We start from the raw sequence: 23520 nt of genomic DNA, 5'->3' as shown, positions 1-23520 counted from the left end.
AATTGAAACTTTATATATTTAGGTCTAGCCATGCTTTAAGTTGATACCTAACACTACAGGGAGATAACTCTGTAAAATCAGCTAAACGTTTTAAATACGCTGTGTTGATAAGGAAATATTAAGCTTCTCAATGATCAAAACTAGTGTATGTTAAAGGTGTAACACCACTAATTCAGGCCCGGCCAGAAAGCACATACCAGAAAGTAGTACATATTTAACACAAAATAGTTCCTACGCATGGACATAACTTTCAATATATTTAGAATATTTTATTAATTTTGGTATCAAATGAAAGCTGCATGACTGGTGATCATTGCAGAACAATTTTTGACTGATAAATTTGAATAATAAAAAAATGGCATGAAATTTAAAAAGGAGGGTACATTTTGCCTTTTTGTCAGATCGGAAGTACCTGTTTTTGGTACATCCGAAGTTCCGGGAACCAGTTCATTCTTATATGCAATGTAAGGTATGTTGATTTTTTCAGTACAGGACACAAGAAGGTGTTGCTTTGACATGCAATGATTGTCACTTTATTTGAACTTAAGATAAAAGAGCTGTGACCACTCGAAATTGAGGAATTTAACATAGAAAGCAATGGGGCCATTAATTAGTGGTGTACTTCCTAAACTGCTATATAACCAGTGTAATTTTTCTGATAAAATGATTGGTTCTAATTTTTTGAAATTTTTATATTTTTGTCAAAGGGTCGAAGTTAATACTTTGTCAAAATTTTATCAAAATTAAACGAGCCAAATTAATTTAAGTGAAGGTGTTGGATACCACCTTAAGACTTCCTTAATTGCATCAATATTTTTGTACCAATAGTAGATTTTGTGGTGTAAACTCGGCTATATCTTTAATTTCCTTAAATAAAAGTGACGTATCATAAATTATAATAACATTTATTTTTTTAATTTCAACCCTATATTTTGTAAATTCTGATAGTTTTTCCAACTTCAGCTGATATAATTTATGTTTTATTTTGCTAAATAGGGTTGAAAACGGCAGTTTCAAAATGTGGTTTTCCTGCGTTTTAAACTATGAATGTACAGACGACCCACAATGATATTTGTACCACACATTTCTTGAACATAAATGATGATGCAGTTCAAATATCTAAGTGAGCCGTACAGATAGGCCCATCGTTAAAACATTTATTTTTTAAATCGTCGTAGTTTTCATCGAATCATCGAAATAGTTAAACGCACTGTTGACCAGAAATGATTTCGGGTATTCATGAGCCTTTTCGTTGAACTATAATGGTAAAAAGTAAAATCGCAAAAATACTGACTCCGAGGAAAATGCAAACAGGAAAATTCCTATTCAAATGGCAATATCAAAAGCTCATACACATGAAACGACTGGATAACAACTTTTGGTACAGACTTGGTATAGGCATTTTCGTATGTAGAAAACGGTGGATTAAACATGAATTTATAGCTAGCTAAACCTTTCACTTGTATGACAGTCGCATCAAAAACCATTATATTGACAACTATGTGTGAACAAAACAAAGACATAATAAGTTTCTGTACATCTTAAATGTTACATCTATGAAAAAAGAAACACAGTACTCTTGAATATATAACTGCATGTATTTAAAGTGAGATCTTAGCAGACAGTGTTGAGTTTTGACACAAATTCAAAAGGGGACTGTCACGAACGTCATGGTAATTTTGGGAATAATGAAACAAATGATATGTTATAACTGTTTTTTACTCGCACAGTTCCTATTTGACAAAATTTCAATATTATGAACACTGTAACTAAGACGTTTATAATGAATTGCCAGTTCAAAGAATACAAGAATGTGTCCATAGTACACGGATGCCCCATCCGCACTACTGTAAATTCAGAAATTATGACGTGCATTTATCATTGCGATTTTCTCATTTTAGACTTTTTCAGAAAATCCTGTTAAATTCACATAAAATATTTCAAAGTGCGAGTTTAAATTCTTCAGTTTACAACTCAGTCGCATTTTTAATAATTAACAACTCGAATTAATTGATGAATTTACAGTGATCAATGGACCATGAAATTGGGGAAAATCTATAATTTGGCATTCGAATCAGAAAGTTCATATCATGAGGAACATATGAACTAAGTTTCAAGTTGATTGGACTCAAACTTCATCAAAAACTACCTCGACAAAAAACTTTAACCTGAAGCGGGACGAACGGACAGACAAACGAACGAACGGACGAACATACCAGAAAACATAATGCCCATAAATGGGGCATAAATACGGTTTTTTAACGTATGTGTTATGTATCTGCTGTAGCGTAATTGGTAAACACGATGACTTACAATTGGAAGGAGTTCAATTCCAATCTGACACTGTACTGTTTTTTTTTCATTTTTTTCTCAATTCATATTCTCTGCCTTACTTGCTTACTGCTTTTTTCTGTCTAACTTCTATCTTCCTCGCAAAAAAGATATATACCAAGCATTCTGAGAGTTTTACATGGCAATACATAGTCCCCTACCAGGTAATTATTCATTATTCTTGAACAAAATTGCTAACTTTTCACATAACTTTTCATAGTGTAAACAAAAAGAAAATATCAAATCAAGATCTCAAAGCATGACCAAAAACAGTGTGGAAAACTGATAATATGAGTGAATTTTAAAGTCGAAGGACCATATATTATGTAACTCTGCACAAAATTATCTGACTGAAACAAAAAAAATGAACTTGATCTGTAACTTGCAATGATAAAACTATACACCAATTGTCAATCAATATATGCAAGCATGAACAAAAAAGTGTGGAAAAAACTTAGACATAAGATATTTTCAAAAGTTCTCAAAAATAAGATATGATGTAATACAATGTATATCTATTTTTAAATGATAAACAAATATAATTAAAAACCAATTATTCAGAGAACAATTTAAGGTCTTTCCACCAAAAACAATGTATTTTAATACGAAAGTTGTAAAATTAAGTTTAAAGTGTCATTTCAATCGTCAAATGATAGCTAATTGTACGCTGATTCCAAAAATATATGGTTTCTATACAATATTTATTATAAGAGAGATAATTTGTTACATCCGGTTTGAAAAATGTTACTTTCATAATATTTGAATATTTAATTGACACTGATTCCAAAAATATTTGGTTCTATATACTTTTATATTAATAAAGAACAAAAAATAGCTACATCCGATTTACACAAGGTCACTTCCGGTTGTTTTTTTCAAGGTTAAATGGTTTGATACCTTGTGCCAAAAGTCTCATGGCTTTATCATCTATACATATGAGGTAAAAACAAAATCTAGAACGTCAAATATAGCTATGACCTTGAGATCAATTTCAAGGTCATAAACCAAGGATCTGAAATCAAAAGACCATAGGTCTTAATTATATTTGGTTAATGAGTTATATCACCATACGCGTATTTTTAAATACAAGAGGAGAAAAAACTACCTTTTACGTTCAACGTACCTTTGCAATCAAAATTTACGAATTACGACATGTCATAACTAACAATTTAGAAAAAAATAATTTGTCGATAACTTATACGGTTTCTGGAAATGAGTGGAAATAAGCCAAATTCAAAAATAAGAATATGACTTTGACCTTTGACCTTGACCTAATTTTCATTTTTTTTGCACCAAGGACCTCAAATCAAAAGATCCTAGGTCTTTATCACTTATGGTTTACAAGATAGAAATGCATATCACTTATATCAAATGCATAAGGGGAATTACTCTCATATCGCTTCGGTCGAAATAGGACAAATTATGCGAAGGATATAACGAGCAATTTTATAAAATAAATTTGTCGTAATCTTTTATGGTTGGGAAGGAGTAGTGGATACGAGGAAAACAGTGTTTGGGGAGATAACTCCTACAAAGAAAAGTATTTGGTTATGCAGGGTAAATTTCAAAAGCGCATAAAATGTTCGATATCATATACCAAGTATCTAAGCAACATATTGCGAAACAAATATTTATCGCAAGAACAAAATTAGGCGGAAGAAAAAAAAAGTAATCAGAAGAAAAACAATAGGTCTTTCCACAGAAAAGTGGAAAGACCTAATTAATAGTTCCAAACAGTTTTTCTTTCATTTGTCATAAACTAATGTAGATTTGTAACTTATCTATAAAATGTCAATAACTTTTATCTACACAATGTAAAGCCTCGGTCACACATTACCGGATAGCTCGAACAGACGCCTAACTTATAACTTTTTTTCAATCCGTTCATGTCCGTTAGACGTCCGTTCTTATCCGTTAGATGTCCGTCCATGTCCGTTAAGGTAGATTCATGGTATACCGCCATCTTGGATTGTACAATCACAGTACAAAATCGGTCTAGTTATTTTCCCAAATCAGCAAATTTGGAAACAAATTGGCAATTCAATGGTTAGACTGTTTATTAATGTAAAGAAAACTTGTTGATTTACTGTATTATTCAAAATATTTTAACAAATATGTACCTTTTTGGTTTTTAAAATCATTTTTTTCTAATGAGCCATTTAAGGGGAGATATCTCTTTTAGTACAAAATTTATACTAGGCTAATAGGGAATTGTTTTATTTTTACTTGTGGCGAGAAAACAAGCTCGGTGACACCATGTTTTCTTTTTATTTTCTTAAAACATATTATGAAACCTATCTTTTCACAATTTATTTCAAAATTCTATCTCATAGAATTTTTTTTATGCACTCTTATGTGTTTTTTCATGAACAAACTAACCAAAATAAGGCAATTGTCAACGACTCATAGCTTAAAAAAATATCACGGTGACCAAAACCTTTTGTTATATTTTTGAAAAAAGCATAGCAAAATCTTCATTTGGCAAATTTTAAGAAAATTCTGTCTCAAAAAACATTTACTTATGATCTACCTTAAGCGTACGTTTTATCCGTCGACGTCCGTTCTGTCCGGTTGAAAATTTTGAGCATGTTCAAAACTTTGAACGGACGTCCAACAGATAAAATGTCCGTTGAACGTACGTTGGGCGTCCGTTTTGTACGGTACTCGTCAGTTTCGTTTCCGTTTTGTATCCGTTACGTGTCCGTAATACATCCGTTGGAGGTCTCGAAGATAAATTCACCAACGGACTTCTACCGGACGTTTAACGGATAAAACGGATGTTGAACGGATGAGAAACGGACTACTACCGGACGTATAACGGATAAAACGGATGATGAACGGATCTGAAACGGATACATGCCAATTATTGGTATGTCAGATTTCTTAAGGTTCATGAATTCATAATCGATCTTAGAGTATAGGCACGTCCTCACAATCAAGCAGTTCTTATTCAGGCCAGACAATGCACTTTGGCGGAATTTTGAAGAACAAACCAAAACCAGTTACACAGAAGCATTTTGAATATTTATGCGATTTACATGTATTATTATTGTCGCCTTTGATTTTTCCGTAAATCTTGTTCATCCGTTTTATCCGGTACGCTTAGGTGTCCGCTTTATGCAGTACTCTTCCGTTGGATGTACGTTCGACATCCGTTCTGTCCGGTACGTTTCCGTTTCTCGTACGTTGCATATCCGGTGTGTGTCCGTTATGCATCCCTTACACGTCCGTTTTATTCTTTCAGTACATCAACGGACTCCCAACGGATAACAATTTTGTCAACGGACAACTTTTATTTTCATCCGTTTGCCGTCCGTTCGTGCTATCCGGTAAGGTATGACCGAGGCCTAAAGTGATGAAATACATGTATATACCTTTATAAAAAATAGATTATTGTCTAATAAAAGGATTTCACTTAATAGAAAAAAAAAATATATGTATAACACTCAGAAATTAGTTTATAAAAAATCACTAAAATACCCGCAACAAAATTCTTCAAACAATTTACAAAAGAAAATATATTAAACAAATAAGTTATCTCCATTTGTACAGACATATGGTTTTATATAGTACTCTCACATAAGAACAAAATTCGAACTTGATCTGTAACTTGTCATGATAAAACTATTTACCAAATATCAATTCAGTATCTTCAAGAAAGATGAAAAAAGTGTGGAAAGCTTATTTGCCGGACCGACAGACAAACAGCAGTTAACTTTCAGAATATTAGTACGCAATTTTCAATGTGGCGAAAATTTAAAAGACTGAAAATTAATCATCCATTTTAAGAATAAAAAAAATTATTAGTCAGCCATATTTAGTTAAGGATGACTTAAAAAAATGTTCGATACTATATATGCCCTTGAATTTTTACTAGATAACATTTTTGTTCGCTTTGGGGATTCCGTATATCGTCAGATTATCGGAATTCCAATGGGGACTAACTGTGCACCACTTATTGCGGACCTGTTTTTGTATTGCTATGAGTTACAATTTATGACAAAAATAAGCAAAGACCCATCGAAACAACATCTGATAAACAAATTTAATAATACTTTTAGATATTTGGATGATATTTTGGCTCTCAATAATGACGACTTCAGTATGTATATTAAAGAAATTTATCCTGTTGAACTTACTTTAAATAAAACTAATACTAACAATGACCACTGCCCTTTCCTCGATCTTGATATCTATATAACTAACGGAAAGCTGAATACTAAAATTTATGATAAAAGAGATGATTTTTCATTTCCTATCGATAATTATCCATTTTTAGATGGTGACGTTCCCTTGTCACCATCTTACGGTGTTTATATATCTCAACTTGTACGATTCGCTCGTGTATGTAACAATGTTTTAGATTTTAACGAGAGAAATTTATGTATTACTGAAAAATTATTACACCAGGGTTTTCGATATCACAAACTAGTCAAAACATTTACTAAATTTTATCATCGGTATAAGGACATCATTCGTAAATATAACTCAACATGCAGACTTCTTATACGTTCAGGTATTTCACATCCAAGTTTTTATTGAAATATTCTTTATAAAGCACAAAGGTGTCAGTATTCACCTCAAAAACTAACAAAACCTTTGAATAGACTTATTAAGAAGGGATATAGTTACGATACTGTTGTCAGGTCATTAAAGATTGCATATTTTGGCGTTAATATTGATTCACTTATAGGGTCTTTGTATCGGAACTAAACACATTTATTCAAAAACCAGTTGTTGGCATGACACGGGTTATGTTCTTCTCATATATGTTATGATGGTATGATACTAAATCCCTAACGGGAAGGATTGCCTGATGTTCATATGATGAAATCATAATCTTTCAGTCAGTTTAATTGAAGTCTGGAGCTGGCATGTCAGTTAACTGCTAGTAGTCTGTTGTTATTTATGTATTATTGTCATCTTGTTTATTTTCTTTGGTTACATCTTCTGACATCAGACTCGGACTTCTCTTGAACTGAATTTTAATGTGCGTATTGTTATGCGTTTACTTTTCTACATTGGCTAGAGGTATAGGGGGAGGGTTGAGATCTCACAAACATGTTTAACCCCGCCGCATTTTTGCGCCTGTCCCAAGTCAGGAGCCTCTGGCCTTTATTCATGTTATTAGTCTTGTATTATTTTAATTTTAGTTTCTTGTGTACAATTTGGAAATTAGTATGGCGTTCATTATCACTGAACTAGTATATATTTGTTTAGGGGCCAGTTGCAGGACGATTCCGGGTGCGGATATTTTTCGCTACATTGAAGACCTGTTGGTGACCTTCTGCTGTTGTTTTTTTCTATGGTCGGGTTGTTGTCTCTTTGCACATTCCCCATTTCCATTCTCAATTTTATTCATTTATAAATAAATTGAGAATTTTGAATAAATTCAATTCAAAATTTTCTTAAAATGCTTTTTTTATGGTCTTCAAGTATAGTTTTCGTCCAAGTTTCTTAACAAACCATGATGGTTAAAAAAATTACCATGTAAAAACGAAAGTTTGCTTATTTTCACTCTGGGTTATGTATTTTTGTCTTAAACCAGCTTAATCCAAATTTTGTAAATATTCCACGAAGTTTTGACAAATTATTGATGTCTAAAAATTTTAACCACAGACTGAACCTACATATTGACGCCACCGATATCGACATCAGAATAAATGATTGGTATTACATAAATGATAACAAAACATTGAAAAGAACGGATATTAGGTACCGATCCATGACAGGAAATTATAATTTTTTGCTTGTGGTTTCTTTTTGTCATATCTTAATGGGTATTTGGTTTTTTTTGGAGGTTTTGCATAAGTGGTAAATATTCACTACTTTTTTTCAACTTACAAAAATCAAGTACGTTATATTTAGTTCAGATACAGGTCTAGATTTGAAGACGGCATGTTTAGCTCTTAAAGTCTTTGGTTATTTGTGTTATTTTGTTGCTCATCTCTTTCTATATGTATAATGTATTCATATTCATTACTGCTGCTTAAAAATGCAACAGCCAAATAATCTAAGATAACACACAAAAGCCATGTAAGGTAGTATCGGTGTCTTTCGCCATCATGGATTGCAAATAACAATAAACTTAAGGCAAACAAAATATCAGTGAATACAAGATATAAAAAAAATCATTTCCAAATTCTTTTTTTGAACTAAACAGTATCATTCTTTTTAGAAGGCGAAATGAATATTTCAAATGATTATCATAGGCTTGTTTATACTTATATCAAAGAATTAACTGCTTGTTCTTTATTTCTTGATGTAATATCTTGTTTCTTATTTTTTTTTTGCATTAGTATATTTTCCAATGCTTTATTATCTAGAACTATACAGCACATCTGTTTCAATATTCAATTTCAAATGAAACAGAGACAAAGAATATTCAAGTTGTTCGTTGTCTTTGGTTTTAAATGCATAAAACATAATGCAACTAACCCTAATCCTTACTTCTTCGCGGCATAATTTAAAGACTCGCTACGAATAAGTGCTACATATGGCAATTTAAGACCATTTTTAGACCTCTAGATGTTTTTTACTTGTTTAAATTTATTGGTTTGGGTTTCATTGACACTACACCAAATCGTCCTTTTATTCAAATTTTAATATTTTTGAAGAATTTCATATATAATCATAAAAACAACAGTTATTCAGCCGGAGGATAACGTCAGAAGAAAACATTAAGATTATTTAGCAAAAAATATTGAATCTATATCTCAACTACTATCAAATTCATTGGTCCAAGCAAGCCACTTGAAGCATTTATTCTGGTTAGTAAATGTTCGGCAATACCACATTCTGCTGTAGAAAACTCAAAGCTGTGATATTGTTTGTACAGAATTCAAGGCATTTTCCGAAAAGGCTTTTAGTGTGTAATTAATTTATGGAAAGTTTCAGCTTTGAATCTACTTACAATTTCCATTAATTGTACAAAACAGATCTCAATTTTGATTGTGACACAAAATAAAAGAACTTAACATTTGAATTGAACCTTTACCTAATATGGTCCAATGTCGAAAATCTAAACACATGTTAGATTCAGCATATGAAAGAACCACAATAAGTCTATTTCTGATGATTTTAAACAAAAAATATTAATTTTGGATCCTTTCGCCCTCAATGTGGACCAATTTGAAAATTGGGCCCAAAATCTAAAATCTAAATACACGGTTGGATTCAGCATATCGAAAACCCAATTATTCAATTTTTGTTGAAATCAAACAAAGTTATTTTTTGGACCGTGAGTCAGACCAACCTAATAACAAAATATACGGTTAGATTCAGAATATTAAAAAAAAAAAAACAAGAATATAACTGTTCATGAAATTTTGGACACTTTTGACCCTGATGTGAAGCAATTTGAAAACAGGCTTCGATGACCTATAGTCGTAAATTTCTGTGTCATTTGGTCTCTTTTGGAGAGTTGTCTCATTGGCAATCATACCACATCTTCTTTATCATATTAAAAATTAAAATATAAATACACGGTTTTATACGTATAATAGAATTATAATTTCTTATTATAGACAACAACAAAAAATGCTTTGTTTCATGTATCAACTTTTTTTTATTCATTATTCAAGCATTCTATTTAAACTGCATTAAAATTGTACAGCAATTGTTGATTCGCATTTTTTTCAGTTTTGATGACTATAAACATATTAAATATCAAGAACTGCCTACAGAAATTGAATTCAATTGTCGTTTTTCGTTACTGTTTGGTGATATACATGATATAAAAGACTTAAAACTATCGGAAACATTTCCTTTTTTATATTTTTGGTTATGATTTCAGATTTGTTTTTGTTTTGTTTTGGAGATATAAAAAAAAAACTGTATAAGTATCCATCTGTCTAGTGTATTAACTTTCTATGTTAATAGGCAAAAAACGCACAATGAGTTGAAAATAATAATCCAATACGGACATGACGCAGTCAACTAATGATTTCGGAAAATTTGACTTTTTGTATATCTTGTCTTTATGATTTTTTTTGATTTCATTAAATTGTTTTGAATTGGACAAGTTGTTTCAGAGGATATAGTTTTTTGTCTAATGTTAACAGACCCGTAGAAACAAAGGACACCGCATTAGGAATAGCCTATTTGAGCTTCGAGGAAATTCAAAACTCATCAGTCGAAGGGAAATTGTTAAAGACATAGTAAAAATCAAATAACAAAAAAGGTCAACAAAACGCTTCATGAAAATTTTGGACTTCGCAAAACCAACCTACCAGAAGGTGATTTCGTGTGCACTGGAAGATTTTCAGACCATGCTCCGTTTGAAGCACCAGTCATGGGTAACTTGTGCTAAGAAAAATTTGATGATAACTCTCGATCAGGGATATCACAATTGTGGAAAATAGGGCAAAAAGAAAATGAATCATTATTCTTAAAATGATTTTTGAACTAATCTTGGTCTTCTTAAATTTCAAATAATGATTATAATCTCTGATAAGAAATTTCTTATCTTAGTATGTAGTCATGCATTGTAACTTATCCATGATCGCTTTTAAATATATATTTACCGTAGATGTCTCACCAAACCAGTCGTCTTTGTATTTATGCTTTTTCTTGTGTTCAACACAATGAAATTCTTTTCCATCTTTAATTTTTCCAAAATCTTTGAAGCCATACTCACAAGTGTAACTAGTTAAACAGCATTTCCATTTGATTTCAAAAGACACAGTTGTCATTCTATATCTAGTATAAATAATTCTATCCATTTCACCTTTAACAAAATTGAAAATTTCCTTATATTGACAGGGTGTTTCCTTATCCCACTGCCAAATTTGAAGCTCTATCATACTACCGTACTTAACTAGGAGTAATTTTGTACAGCCACAATCAGACACATCGAATACACAGCAATCTTTAAAGAGTCCTTCCTGCTGTTGAGCAGATGCTATTTTATATTTTCGTAGACATGAGACAATGAGGTGACTAATAAGATAAGGTGGCAGAAAGTTGAAGATAAAGCATAAGCACATAGATTTACAATCATCTTCTACCTCAAATAATTTGTCCACTTCTTCGATCTTATTCACTTGCATCATACATGGAATGTAGAAAAATAAACTTTTGTCTAAAGGATCTCTGTTTGCCTGTTCCACAGGATTTATTATAATGTCAAACTTTTCCATTAAAGCAATTAAATGGCTCTGATGATCCTTATTATAAGTTTGTTGTGAATTAAATATTGCCTCTATCAATTTTAGTTTTATCTTTCCAGTTTCTTTTACTTCCTTCCACTCGATGAAATAGGGTAATTTTTCCTGAAATTTTGTGGCTGTTACTATGCATTTCAATGCATCTGCCAGCCATTGTGGGTCAAGTATGATGTACTCTGGCATATCATTAAAATACAACAAGTTACCAATTTCATTTTGATATCTTAGAAATAGATTGAGTTCATCCTCGTCTGTAATCGAAATAGACATTTTAGAAGCTAATTCTTTGACCTTATTGAAAGAAAGGATCCGTACAGGTTTTTCTGATGTATATTCAGAATGTAAAACTCTCTCTAGTTGTATAAATTTAACAGGATATTCCTTCTCTGCTGTTTTGCTGTTGTTTGCTGAGGCAAATATATCTTCCCTTATTTTCTGAAATTCATCATTACCATCACTTTTGTTGGAAATTTGATGACATTTTCTCAAATGTAGACTTGTATCTTTACAAAGTTTGTCCATGTGAGATGTTAATTGCTTTGAACATTCCCTTTGGTCCTGTTCATAGAAAAAAAGACATAAAGTTAATCATTAGTCTGTCAGGAGTGTATAGTAATAATGTTATTCAATATTTGATTTACAATAATATATATTTTTTTCTTTTTTGTCCACAGTTATATACTGTAATCCAACTTACTTTTCTTTCATACTTTCGCATATATCCCTTTCTATTAAAATTTGCTACGATTTATGTTTGCAATTTTCTAATTTTTGAAGTGTTTTCAAAAGAAGAAAGTCCAAGTTTGATATAATCAGCTGGATATTTACCCTTTCAGAGCACCTGAAACATCCCCCTCCCATCCCCCATTCCCGCTTTGTGTTGCTCAGTATTTATTACTCTTTCTTGGGTTGTGTACAGTTGTTGTTTTGACTTTTCGTTGTTTTCTTATTTTTGCAAAGAAATTGTCAGTTTGTTTTTCTTGTACGAGATGAATAAATGTTTGATATCTTTCGCCTCTCTTCAGAAATCTTTCTGTTAACGAGAATCTATAATTCTAAATCTGATCTAAGAATCATATAATTATACAAATATTCTAACCGGTCTACCAGGCCTCATCTAGCTGCTAATTCTTTTCTTGTACCAAACGGTGTATGCTATTTTGAATATGTCTTATGGTCTATACCAATAATGAACATATATTTGCATTAGACTAAATAAATCCCCACCCTTCCAACCATATCCTCAATATAAAACAGTAATAAAAACATCAAAATAGGGCAAAACTACCCATGATTTAGATACCGGTATTTATATTCACATATTTTTGTTGTTGTAAAAGTAGTAAAAATTTGCTGTTTTACAGCAGTCATGCTTCAGTTTGCACTTTTCACAAATAAAACTAAACACTAAGACCTTAGTCTAAATCTGGTTAATATTTCCCTATCTGAGAATGATTTTAACATAAAAATGGAAGCATACGCTATAAATTTATTACTTTGGGATATCATAAGGCATATTTTGTTAATAGTGAACAAAAGGGTAAAATATGCTACACAGAATAACAAGTGATCAGTATGCTGGAGTTCTTATCGACAACATATTTGTTGAATTTGGAGGTAGACTTTTTCAGCAAATTGTCGGCATTCCTATGAACACGAACTGTGCGCCTCTCCTTGCCGACCTCTTCTTATTTTCATATGAATCGGAGATCCTTCAGGCTAGTGTCAAAAACAAGAAGATCAAAGAAGTCAGCTTATTTTATTTCACTTTCAGATATATTGATGTTCTTTCCATTAACAATCCGAACTTTTCTGATTGGGTTCCATTAATATACTCCCCAGAACTTGAAATTAAAGAAACATCAGACAAGGCTTCCTCCGCCTCATTTTTAGACGACGTGTATCTCGAATTTGACATACACATTCATCACAGTACCAAAATCTATGACAAAAGAGACGATTTTAATTTTGAAATTATCAATTTTCCGCCACCTTAGTAGCAATATACCAACTTCACCTGCATATGGGATATACATTTCCCAACTTATTCGATATTCAAGAGCTTGCAGCTCCTACTCAGACTTTGTAAAACGTCACCAATGTCTGAGCAGAAAGTTGCATTGATGAATCAGGGGTATGTCAAAGAACGTCACGTCCTTTTTCTTAAAAAGTTCTTCGGAAGCTACCAAGACCTTGTTGATAAATATTCCGTATCAACTTTAAAAATAATACATGATGGTCTCGATGCATAGACTCTGCGTACTGACGTTGCTTATCATCTTAACAACGTGTTATATTGTTCTTTTATTTTTTATTTTTTTTTATAGTTAATATTACTTTTACTGTTTGGTTTGTTTTCTGTGATATCCATTTGACGTGACTCGGTACTTATACATCCAGTCAATGTGTTTGTATTATCTTTCATTTTTACTGGTGTGTTTTGTATATGCGACTTTGTGTGTTTCTTTGGTTCTTATAACGTGACTCTGTACTTTAAAAGTTCCCGTCATTATGTTATTGTTTTTATATGTCATTATGTTATTGTTCTATTATAAATTTGAAAATACTTTGTACGACAAACGACTAAATTATTTTACTCCCGTAGTGGTATTAACCATATGTGGATTCTAAAAAATTCTAAGGAACTTCTGGACGACTTTAAATCTGGGTCTGTTTCTGAAATTATTTCCAACATAACTTTTAATTTCTTAATCGTGTATATCACCATTCCCCATGTGAAATAGTAATATTTTTGAATAAACATTGAACAACAAAATTTGTTCCTATGTGACTTTTACATTTTCTGACGTCAGAAACGCGATGCAATGAAAGTGTTTTTTAATTTAACAGATGCTTTTGTGCTTTTTTGTATATGATTGTTTGTTTTGAGATTGTAACACAATGATGACTGCTGTACCCATATTTTGACTATTTTACCTATTATGTCTGTTTTGTTCACGCATCGTTGTAAATATAACGAAATTTGATTCGACTGTCATCCAAGTGAGAGGATTAGCGCTATAAAACCAGGTTCAATCCACCATTTTCTACATAAGGAAATGCCTGTACCAAGTCAGGAATATGGCAGATGTTATCCATTCGTTTGATGTGTTCGAGCTTTTGATTTTGCCATTTGATTAGGACTTATATCTAGAAATTGACTATGATGAGGGTCGGTCGAAAACAAAACTTTACGACAAAAGAGCTTCCCAATTGTTACCTTTTTAAAATTTTAAACCAAGAGATCCAAATGGTGAAGTTGTAATCATCACTTCGTAAATATTAAGATCGCCATTACGAGTTGATTGAACGTATTGAATATTCGTTATACAGATGGTATCGGAAATGTTCCTTATGTCGTAACTACAACCCATTTCCCTTTTCACGAATGTGACCTACCGAATTAGGACTATTTACCGGCTTTGTAACAGCATGACCAACACGACGGGTACCACATTTTGAGCACATTTTAGCACCTGAAATCATCCCTAGTTTTTGGTGGGGTCCAGGTTGTTTTTGTACCCCTATTTGTGAAATTTTGTTCATGCATCATTGTCAATATAATGGAAATTAATGCTACTTTTGTACAAGTGAGAGGTTTAGGGCTAAAAAATCCACCATTTTCTACATTTGAAAATGCCTGTACCAAGTCAGGAATATGACAGTTGTTGTCCATTCTCTTGATGTGTTTTGTCATTTGATTATGGACTTTCCGTTTTGAGTTTTCTCGGAGTTCAGCATTTTTGTGAATTTACTTTTCACTTTATAAAAAAATATATAAAGCATTCAGAAAATTATTTTTACATAATTACAAACATGTCTACCACAAAATTTCTTCCAACAAATTACTATAGAAAAGAAATAGACCAGTCCTATAAAATTGATAATCATCAACACTTAAGAAACAGAAAATGTTCAAATAAATCTGTCAAACCAATTATAAGACATTTACCAGATGATCTGTTATCTATATAGGCAACAGTAGTATACCGCTACTTAAACTCATAAATCCATGAACAAAAAACAAAATCGGGGTAACAAACGAAAACTGAGGGAAAACGCATTAAATATAAGAGGAGAACAACGACACAACACTGCAATGTAACACACACAGAAACGGACAAAGCATCAGACAAAATTCACCGAGAATAACAAATATAACATCGAAACCAAATACATGAATTTGGGATAGACAAGTACCGTGACACGTCTTATCGCAATGTGAATTTGCACTCAAAAATAAGAGAAAACAAACAACGCAACGTTAAAATGTAACACACACAGAAACGAACTATAATATAACAATGGCCATATTCCTGACTTGGTACAGGACATTTGTAAAAGAAAAAATGGTGGGTTGAACATGGTTTTGTGGCATGCCAAACCTCCCATCTAAGCAGGTGAAAATAATTTTAAAAACACTTAGTCATGTTAGTGTAATCAAACTTGATATATATAACTTACCATTACTGTTCAAAGAAAAATAACTCAATCACATGATAAGCACCACTTTTGGATATTAAAAAGGGCGATAACTCAGTAAGGAGAAAAGCTAAAATCGTAGAAAATTGAACTTGACCTACATTAAGTCACAGCAAACAACATTTGAAAAAAAATTGTCAAAGCGTTTTCATGTTATTAAACGAATACTGCCCGACGTATATCACCAAATCAACAACCGATATGTCTTTCGAAAATCCGGACAAAAACTAAAGACTAATCAACATTAACCCCCACCAAAAGCTGGGGGTGATATAAGGTGCCTGAAATGGTGAGCATATATCGCTCAACAAGTGGCATCTGTCATGTTGCTCATGTTTGTACAAACCCGTTATACAATATCGGGCTATCAACTCGTGATAAGTGTCCGTAAAATTTACGCAGGGACTTCACCATTTGGAACTCTTGGATTAAGAGCTTCATTGTGAGCAATAACCCTCTGTCAAGGAATTCATGATAGGAAATACAAGTCCAGGAATACCGTATCAATTAGAAGATATACTTGGTATGCAGGCACTACTGGAAAGTTGCTACATAGAAATGGAAAGTTCACAATTGTGAAGCTGAAATCATCTCTTTTGTCGTTAAGTTTTGTTTACAACCGACCCTTATTGTCAATTTCTAGAAGTACGTCAAGATCTGAGGCAGACTTAACTGTATCTGATGTATCCTTTATCTCAAGTTCGATGGGATAGATGCGGTCACCAAGTTGTGAGTTATTCAGTGAGAGAACATCATCTATAAAGCGGAAAGTAAAGATACAGGATACTGCTGCTAACTTCTTTTTTTCCTTCCTGTATGAAGCCATCCTCATAAGAATAAAGGAACAAGTCGGTAAAATGAGAAGTTGGTATCCTTGGGAATGCCGATAGTTTGATGTAAAAACACCTCCTCCAAACGTAACATACATGTTAGCAATTAAGAAACCAAGCATCTTGATCAGGTCAGTTTTAGAGAATTGTTTTGTTTAAATCAGAGCTGTCATTCTTTTTTATGAAACAAAGGAAAACCAACTCTTTCAAATTAAATTAAAAATTTCAATTAGTCTTTTAGTTTGGAATATAAAGTACTTGTTAAGTTTAGAAAAGTCAAATGTTAATACTATTACAAGATAAAAGATTTTAGAATTTTTATAGAATCCACATATGATTGACATGATTCACGACACCGCTAGAATAGGTAGAGTCACAAGAACTTTGAAGCCCGGCCTTGATTGCTGATAAAAATGATTCTAATAATTTAGAAAGAGGTATCTTGGAGTACTTGTTAGACCCAGCAATTTACCGTTGTTTGTAATGATAGTTATCAAAAGTACCATGATTTTAATTTTATACGCCAGACGCGCGTTTCGTCTACATAAGACTCATCAGTGACGCTCAGATCAAAATAGTTATGACAGCTCTGATTTAAACAAAACAATTCTCTAAAACTGACCTGATCAAGATGCTTGGTTTCTTAATTGCTAACATGTATGTTACGTTTGGAGGAGGTGTTTTTACATCAAACTATCGGCATTCCCAAGGATACCAACTTCTCAGTGACGCTCAGATCAAAATAGTTAAAAATTTTGTTTGGTGCTTTATCTGCGGTGACAACAGCAACATATTTAATTTAATGACACTTGTGTAGTTACGGTATTTAATATATTGATTGATTATCAAGTTCTTCATCTTTTGTTGAAATTCCAAAGGAACATACAACAGATGTATGATTATCCAGGATTTCCTCTTAGTAAGTGACATTGGGGTTAATGTTGATTTCCAAGTGAATTGTCAATACTTAATTCATTTATCAAGCAGTTTATGTACATTTTTTGTTTGTAATGTGATTCACACCCCAAAAAATTTTGTTTGGTGCTTTATCTGCGGTGACAACAGCAACATATTTAATTTAACAGGGAAGTAGGACATGTGATTTGCAACTTTTGGGCCTTTAACGATTAATGAAGAACATGTATTGATAGACCAATTCAGTTTCTTAATTTTGATTTGTTTTAACGAGCTCACAGCCTAAATGCATTCGGAAAAATTATTTACGTCTTCTATCTCGTGTTTAATCCATTACCTGGCATAATCCCTGACTGAATCTATCAGTATTTAGAAATTATGTTTCCAACTGATTGATTAAGGGTCTGAATATTTCGGACCTTTAGATCACACATTTTGACTGGGAAGTATTTTTGACAATGTAGAGGTCACCGGCAGTAACGTGGCCAGCCAGATTATATATGAATGCGGAACTAGCACAAGTGCTATCAGGAGGTTTAGACTTGAAGTCGTCAATATAGAGATTCTGCAATACGTGTTTGTAATTGAAAACTTCAGTTGCAATTGGCTTGGTAAAGGTTTATGGAATGATTGGTACAGGCTTATCTTTAAATAAAGGGAGGTATTTTTTATTGAACTAATTTATGATAAAGGATATTGCCCAAGTTGCCAGCATCGAGAGTTTTTTTGGCAAAGGAAATTTAAGAAGGTATCTTTTCTTTTTTTTCGTCATTTCCAATAAGAACTGTTTTGAAAAGTCTTTGAATTACAATATCCATAATAATAGCTGTAAGTTTGTATTGTTTTGAATGAGGGTTTGTAACAGTGGGTTTCAAACATAAGCTGTACCCAAAATGAAGTTTTGAAAGGATTTATGAATAAAGGTTCTTGCAATGTGGTGAATACCGGCTTTCGGATAAATTACAGGTCATTAATGGAGACTTAATGGAGAGTTGGTGATGTTTATGAAAATGACCATTACCATGCGCTTACGTTGAAATGTTTGTCCCCTTCATCGAACTACAAGAGGGACTAGATAGAATACCTATACCAACAATTTGTCATTGCAACCAGCTTATGTCACACTTCCCAATTGTTGAATCCAGTTATCTTCTTTTTCTTTACGAAAAGTTGTTGCAAAATGAGGATTGTTAGTTTTGTGATATATTTTTTCGATGATGCACACTTCAAAGAAAGGATTGAATGATCAGGCTGGATAAAATGCTGGTAAAGAATGTCGCTAGCTCTGTTGTTGATGCCTGATCTATGGCCGCACATACGTTTGTTAGCTCTCCTTTCGTTTTTAACCGAGACGCGTGTTGACAAAACGGTCACACAATTTGTATCAAACATTTCCTCTATGCAACCCATGCCGAAAAATATTTTATCGTAGCATTCGAGAGACCAACACTATACGGGAAATATATGCAATAAATGACCTTGCAATTTTGATGTAAATGTAATTGTAATGAAAATTATATTATGGGGCAAATATTGGCATGGCGGAAAAGTGGCTTTATGTATACGTATTGTAAGTATTCTATGGGGGAAAACTGGCAATGATCTAAATTGTCCTCCAGGGAAAAAACTTAGACTAGGGGAAATATGGCTATATAACAAGGGCCATCAAAAACAAAATGTTTGGTGTAAGATTTTTTTAAAATGATTTGAGACTCTGATAACAAAATAAAAGTGGATTTACCATGAATAAAGAAATAGATTTTGAACTGAACAAGACTCGTATACCCATTTGTACAACGCCAAATTGAAATAGCAAAAAATGAACGAAAATAAACTTTTCCTGCCTTAAACATGTTAAATAAAACTAAGGACTGAACATGTGTGAACTAAAGAATAAAAGGTAAAAGCAATGGTTGAGGATTATTATTGACTGACAGATTTTGAAACACACCTGCCATGGTCTTAACATTCTAAAGTGTCAAACTTAAATGTCAATGTGTAGTAAATTATATCAAACAAAACGAGAACTAAGTACTAAGATATATCAAACCTGTAATTCATCTGTGTGTGTGCCAACAAAAATCACTGGTGGGTTTAGTAGAGTATCTTGTTTTATAGGATCTACTTTTCTTTTGTCTGCTCTGCAGCCATAGCAGTGTATTGTGTCCATCCAAAATTTGAAAGTAGCTTTTAAAAAATCATAGTTTTAAATGAATTCGGTTATATAAACTTTTTAAAATTTTAAATTAATCATAAAGAATATGTTTTGTTTGTAACATGTTTCTATAGCAATTTTTAAGGCGATAACAATTTAAGAATGTGGTCAAGGTCAGATGAAACCTGTCTAATGAACAGTAGCTGTTGCAAGGAACCCATAGTTATCATATTTACTCATAATAAGGGGAAAATTCACATTACAAAAAAAGTTACGTTTTTAAACAAGCTGTTAAAGATCCATGTAATGAGACCAATGACCATTGAAATATAACAGATGGGAACTTCATAGCAGAAGATATCGGCATTCAAGGTATGAGCATCCTGATCACTATTTCTTTTTTGCTCTTATGGAATGTTTGATTGTCTGTTTTTAAAAATTGTCTTTACTATTCATCGAATAACTATTTATGGGGAAAAAGAAACCCCTGCCTATATAAGTCAGAAGGGAGAAATGGTTGGAAGCCTGCCTAATAAAGTGACATCTGTGAACAGTACTATTAAGTGCAAAGTTCTTAAAATATTGAAATATATCAAAATTTGCGTACAAACCTGAACAAAGCTACAGAATTTCAAGCTGCAATAATATGCTCACAAAATACCCCCATAATAAGTATTTGGTAAACCTGAAGTCATGAATGAGAGATGAATCTGAAAAGCATCACATGGTAATAATAAAGCATGCTCACATGAAGGGTGATACCAAATTGTAGGAAGCTTACACATGTTGTTCCTTAGAAATTTGGGACGAACAGATGCAAAGACGTAAACTAGTATATACACTTTCTTCAAAGTGGGGTATACTAATTACTTGTATAAATAAAATTGTGGAGAAGTCTTATTCAAATCCTGATTTTTTTTAATCTGATCTATTTACAAAAAGTTCATATACAAATTGATATTATTTACATCTTCAAGTATACAAAAATAATTTATATAAGTTTATACCCTGACTGTAGATAAAAGTCAAAGAATTTTTTTTTATAGAATAGTTCTATATTGACCAAATATGTGCATGCTGACAAAAGTTGAGAGATTATTACAATATCAACAATAATCATTTTCCCCACATAACTATTAATGAAAAGATACTTACCTGTAGGTTAAATGTTGACTTAGGTAATGCATGGTGACACTACGTGGGACCAAGTGAGATTATAATCCCCTGTAATCATCAGCCTTCATAGACTGCTATGGGTTTTAAAAACCTAAGGGAGAAGGTATGGATGGCACTTGGTCTCACCTTGCCTCTCAGAAAGTCGTTACCTTCGACTTAAAAGTAAGTATTGGTTAACTAACAATTTCCTTACATTGCAAGGTGACATTGGAACTACGCTGTTGGACGTAACATCCAGAGCACTTAATAACTAGTATCTGAATCGTGGTCGTGGATGCGAATGTTAGTACACTGACTCGCTAATGAGAAGTTAATGTCAGTGGTTTTAGCGTAACAATTTCCTGCTGACATGATTCAACATTGTTACTACCTTCTACATCGAAGTAGCCCACAAACATGGCCGCATTGTCCCAGTCCCCTTATATTGACGCCATCACAAAACGTGAAATATATAACAAACCCGAATTAAAAAAATGTTATATAAAAATAAACTTGTATAGCACAATAGACAGTAATTAAAATCAAATAAAGTAAGATGAATATATATATTCCAGAAGAAAAGGATTTAAACAAACATGAAATATTTTGTTGCTGACGAAACTCAGGGTCAAAGGTCATACTGATGATTTCAGGGGATATGTTATTATATCACGTGGTACTTCCCACTACCACCTTGCATTATTAGGAAACTTACTATACTCTATCATATAAAAAGAATTGGAACATCCTTACTATATTTTTGTTTTCTTCTTTTTGTCTCCTAATCACTAATAGTTATTGCAATTTATAAGCAAAACATGAATAGTATACAGTTTATGTCAAACCAAACAGAATGACCCCATCTTCAAGCTTGAAGTGAAAACTGCATTTCAATTTGACACAATGGAGAACTTTTTTGCATAAATGAAATGAAGCCATATATACTCCCATTTCAAACTACTAACTTAATTCATGATTTAAATTTTACATACCATGTTTATGGTTTTCATTATCGTTGTCTTTGTCATTTAAATTAGCTACCAAAAGATAAACAGCATCTGGATTAAGGAAAGTTTGATGTGTTGCATAAAATTCTTCATCACCTGCAAAATCCCATAAAGTTAATGTAGTGTAATCTTCGGCCTTATCATTCAAAACTACACCAGACTTGAATAAGGCTGAAAGCTCTTCAGATGCAATTTGTTTTGGCGTTTTTTGACTGTCATCCCATTCTAATGAAGGTGGTTGGTGTGGTTCTTTTACCAACACATGAACAGGACTATCTCTTTCTGTTGTGTTAATTCCAACCTCGACAGTAACTACATCATCTTTTTCTTCAACTCTTTCATAAACAACATCTTTTTTTTTTTTAATCCTTTCATAAAGAATTTCTTCTTTTTCGAACGATGTTGGTATATTTTGATATTCATGTTGTCTCTCTATCATTCCATGTAAAGACTCGGATGTACTTTGATCTTTGCTGTTTATGTAGAATTGTTGAACAACTGACTCCATTATTCTGTTGTTAATATCAGATTCTTTGTCTTTGTCTTTTTCTGCAGATATAAGTAATGTTGCAAGTAAGATGTGTTGACTTCAAACCAAGGGGATTATTAATACACAGTATTATTTCACTTACGATTACATATGTCCCTGCCAATATCCTTCAAATTTCCCTATCGCCAATTTTCAAACTGCTCTGAGATATTGCTGATGTCAACTTTAGATTTGGTCTCGTGCATCACTGAAGACACGTTTATTGTCGAAATGAGCATCTGGTGCAGAAAAATTGGTACCGTTTATGTTATTACTATACTTAATTTTGTTTATTGGTAGCTATCGATAAACAAACAAGAAATATGTTTACAAAAACATTTTTGTGTCCCCTTTGCCATTGTAACAGGTCCCCTTGGATTTTGCCTCAAAAATGCATATTTTGACGGTCAAAAATAACCCAATTTAAGCAGTTATCATTTACATATTTCTATGAATATTTTGACATTTGTTCACTAAAATATAACACTTAATGAGGAAGATGAAAGATAAAAACTTATTCTGACAATTTCAGTCATTTTGACGTATTTGTAGATCTTATCCTGCTGGTCATTTTTTCTTTTTAAATTTTCTATTTATTATGGCACCCTCAACGGCGTTGTTATGGCACCCTCAACGGAGTTGGGGTGACATATTGTTATTCTATGTTTCTTTTTTTCTTATTTTTTTTCTTCCACTTTTTTTGTCCAGCTTATATCTCGGAATTTTATGAACCATGTTAATGAAACTGTACAATAATGTTAACCAGCATATGTAGATTTGCAAGCTGGGTATGGCATTTTCAAGATGGCCGCTGTTACCATGGAAACAGCAAAAAAGTCCCGAAAAAAACAAGATGCTTAAAAGTTTATGAAACTTCACAGAAATATTGACAGGCATATGCGGATGTCCCATTTGACTTTGGAATTTCCAAAATGTTCACCGTTACCAT

General features: G+C 32.4%; 1 protein-coding gene across 1 annotated transcript in view; it reads right to left on the bottom strand.

The window, feature by feature from the left end:
- Positions 1–23520, bottom strand: part of LOC139515869 (uncharacterized) — a 66193-nt gene that overhangs the window by 5186 nt on the left and 37487 nt on the right. The window contains exons 3-5 of the mRNA XM_071305607.1: positions 22028–22591; positions 19776–19912; positions 10857–12056 (exon numbers count right to left, since the gene is read on the bottom strand). Of these exons, the coding sequence (XP_071161708.1) occupies positions 10857–12056; positions 19776–19912; positions 22028–22591 (1901 nt within the window). The remainder of the gene's footprint in view (positions 1–10856; positions 12057–19775; positions 19913–22027; positions 22592–23520) is intronic.

The sequence above is a fragment of the Mytilus edulis genome, chromosome 3, assembly GCF_963676685.1.
Source record: "Mytilus edulis chromosome 3, xbMytEdul2.2, whole genome shotgun sequence".
Classification (NCBI taxonomy): Eukaryota; Metazoa; Mollusca; class Bivalvia; order Mytilida; family Mytilidae; genus Mytilus; species Mytilus edulis.
The sequence above is the reverse complement of the archived record's forward strand: the minus strand, read 5'-3'. Positions and strand labels throughout refer to the sequence as shown.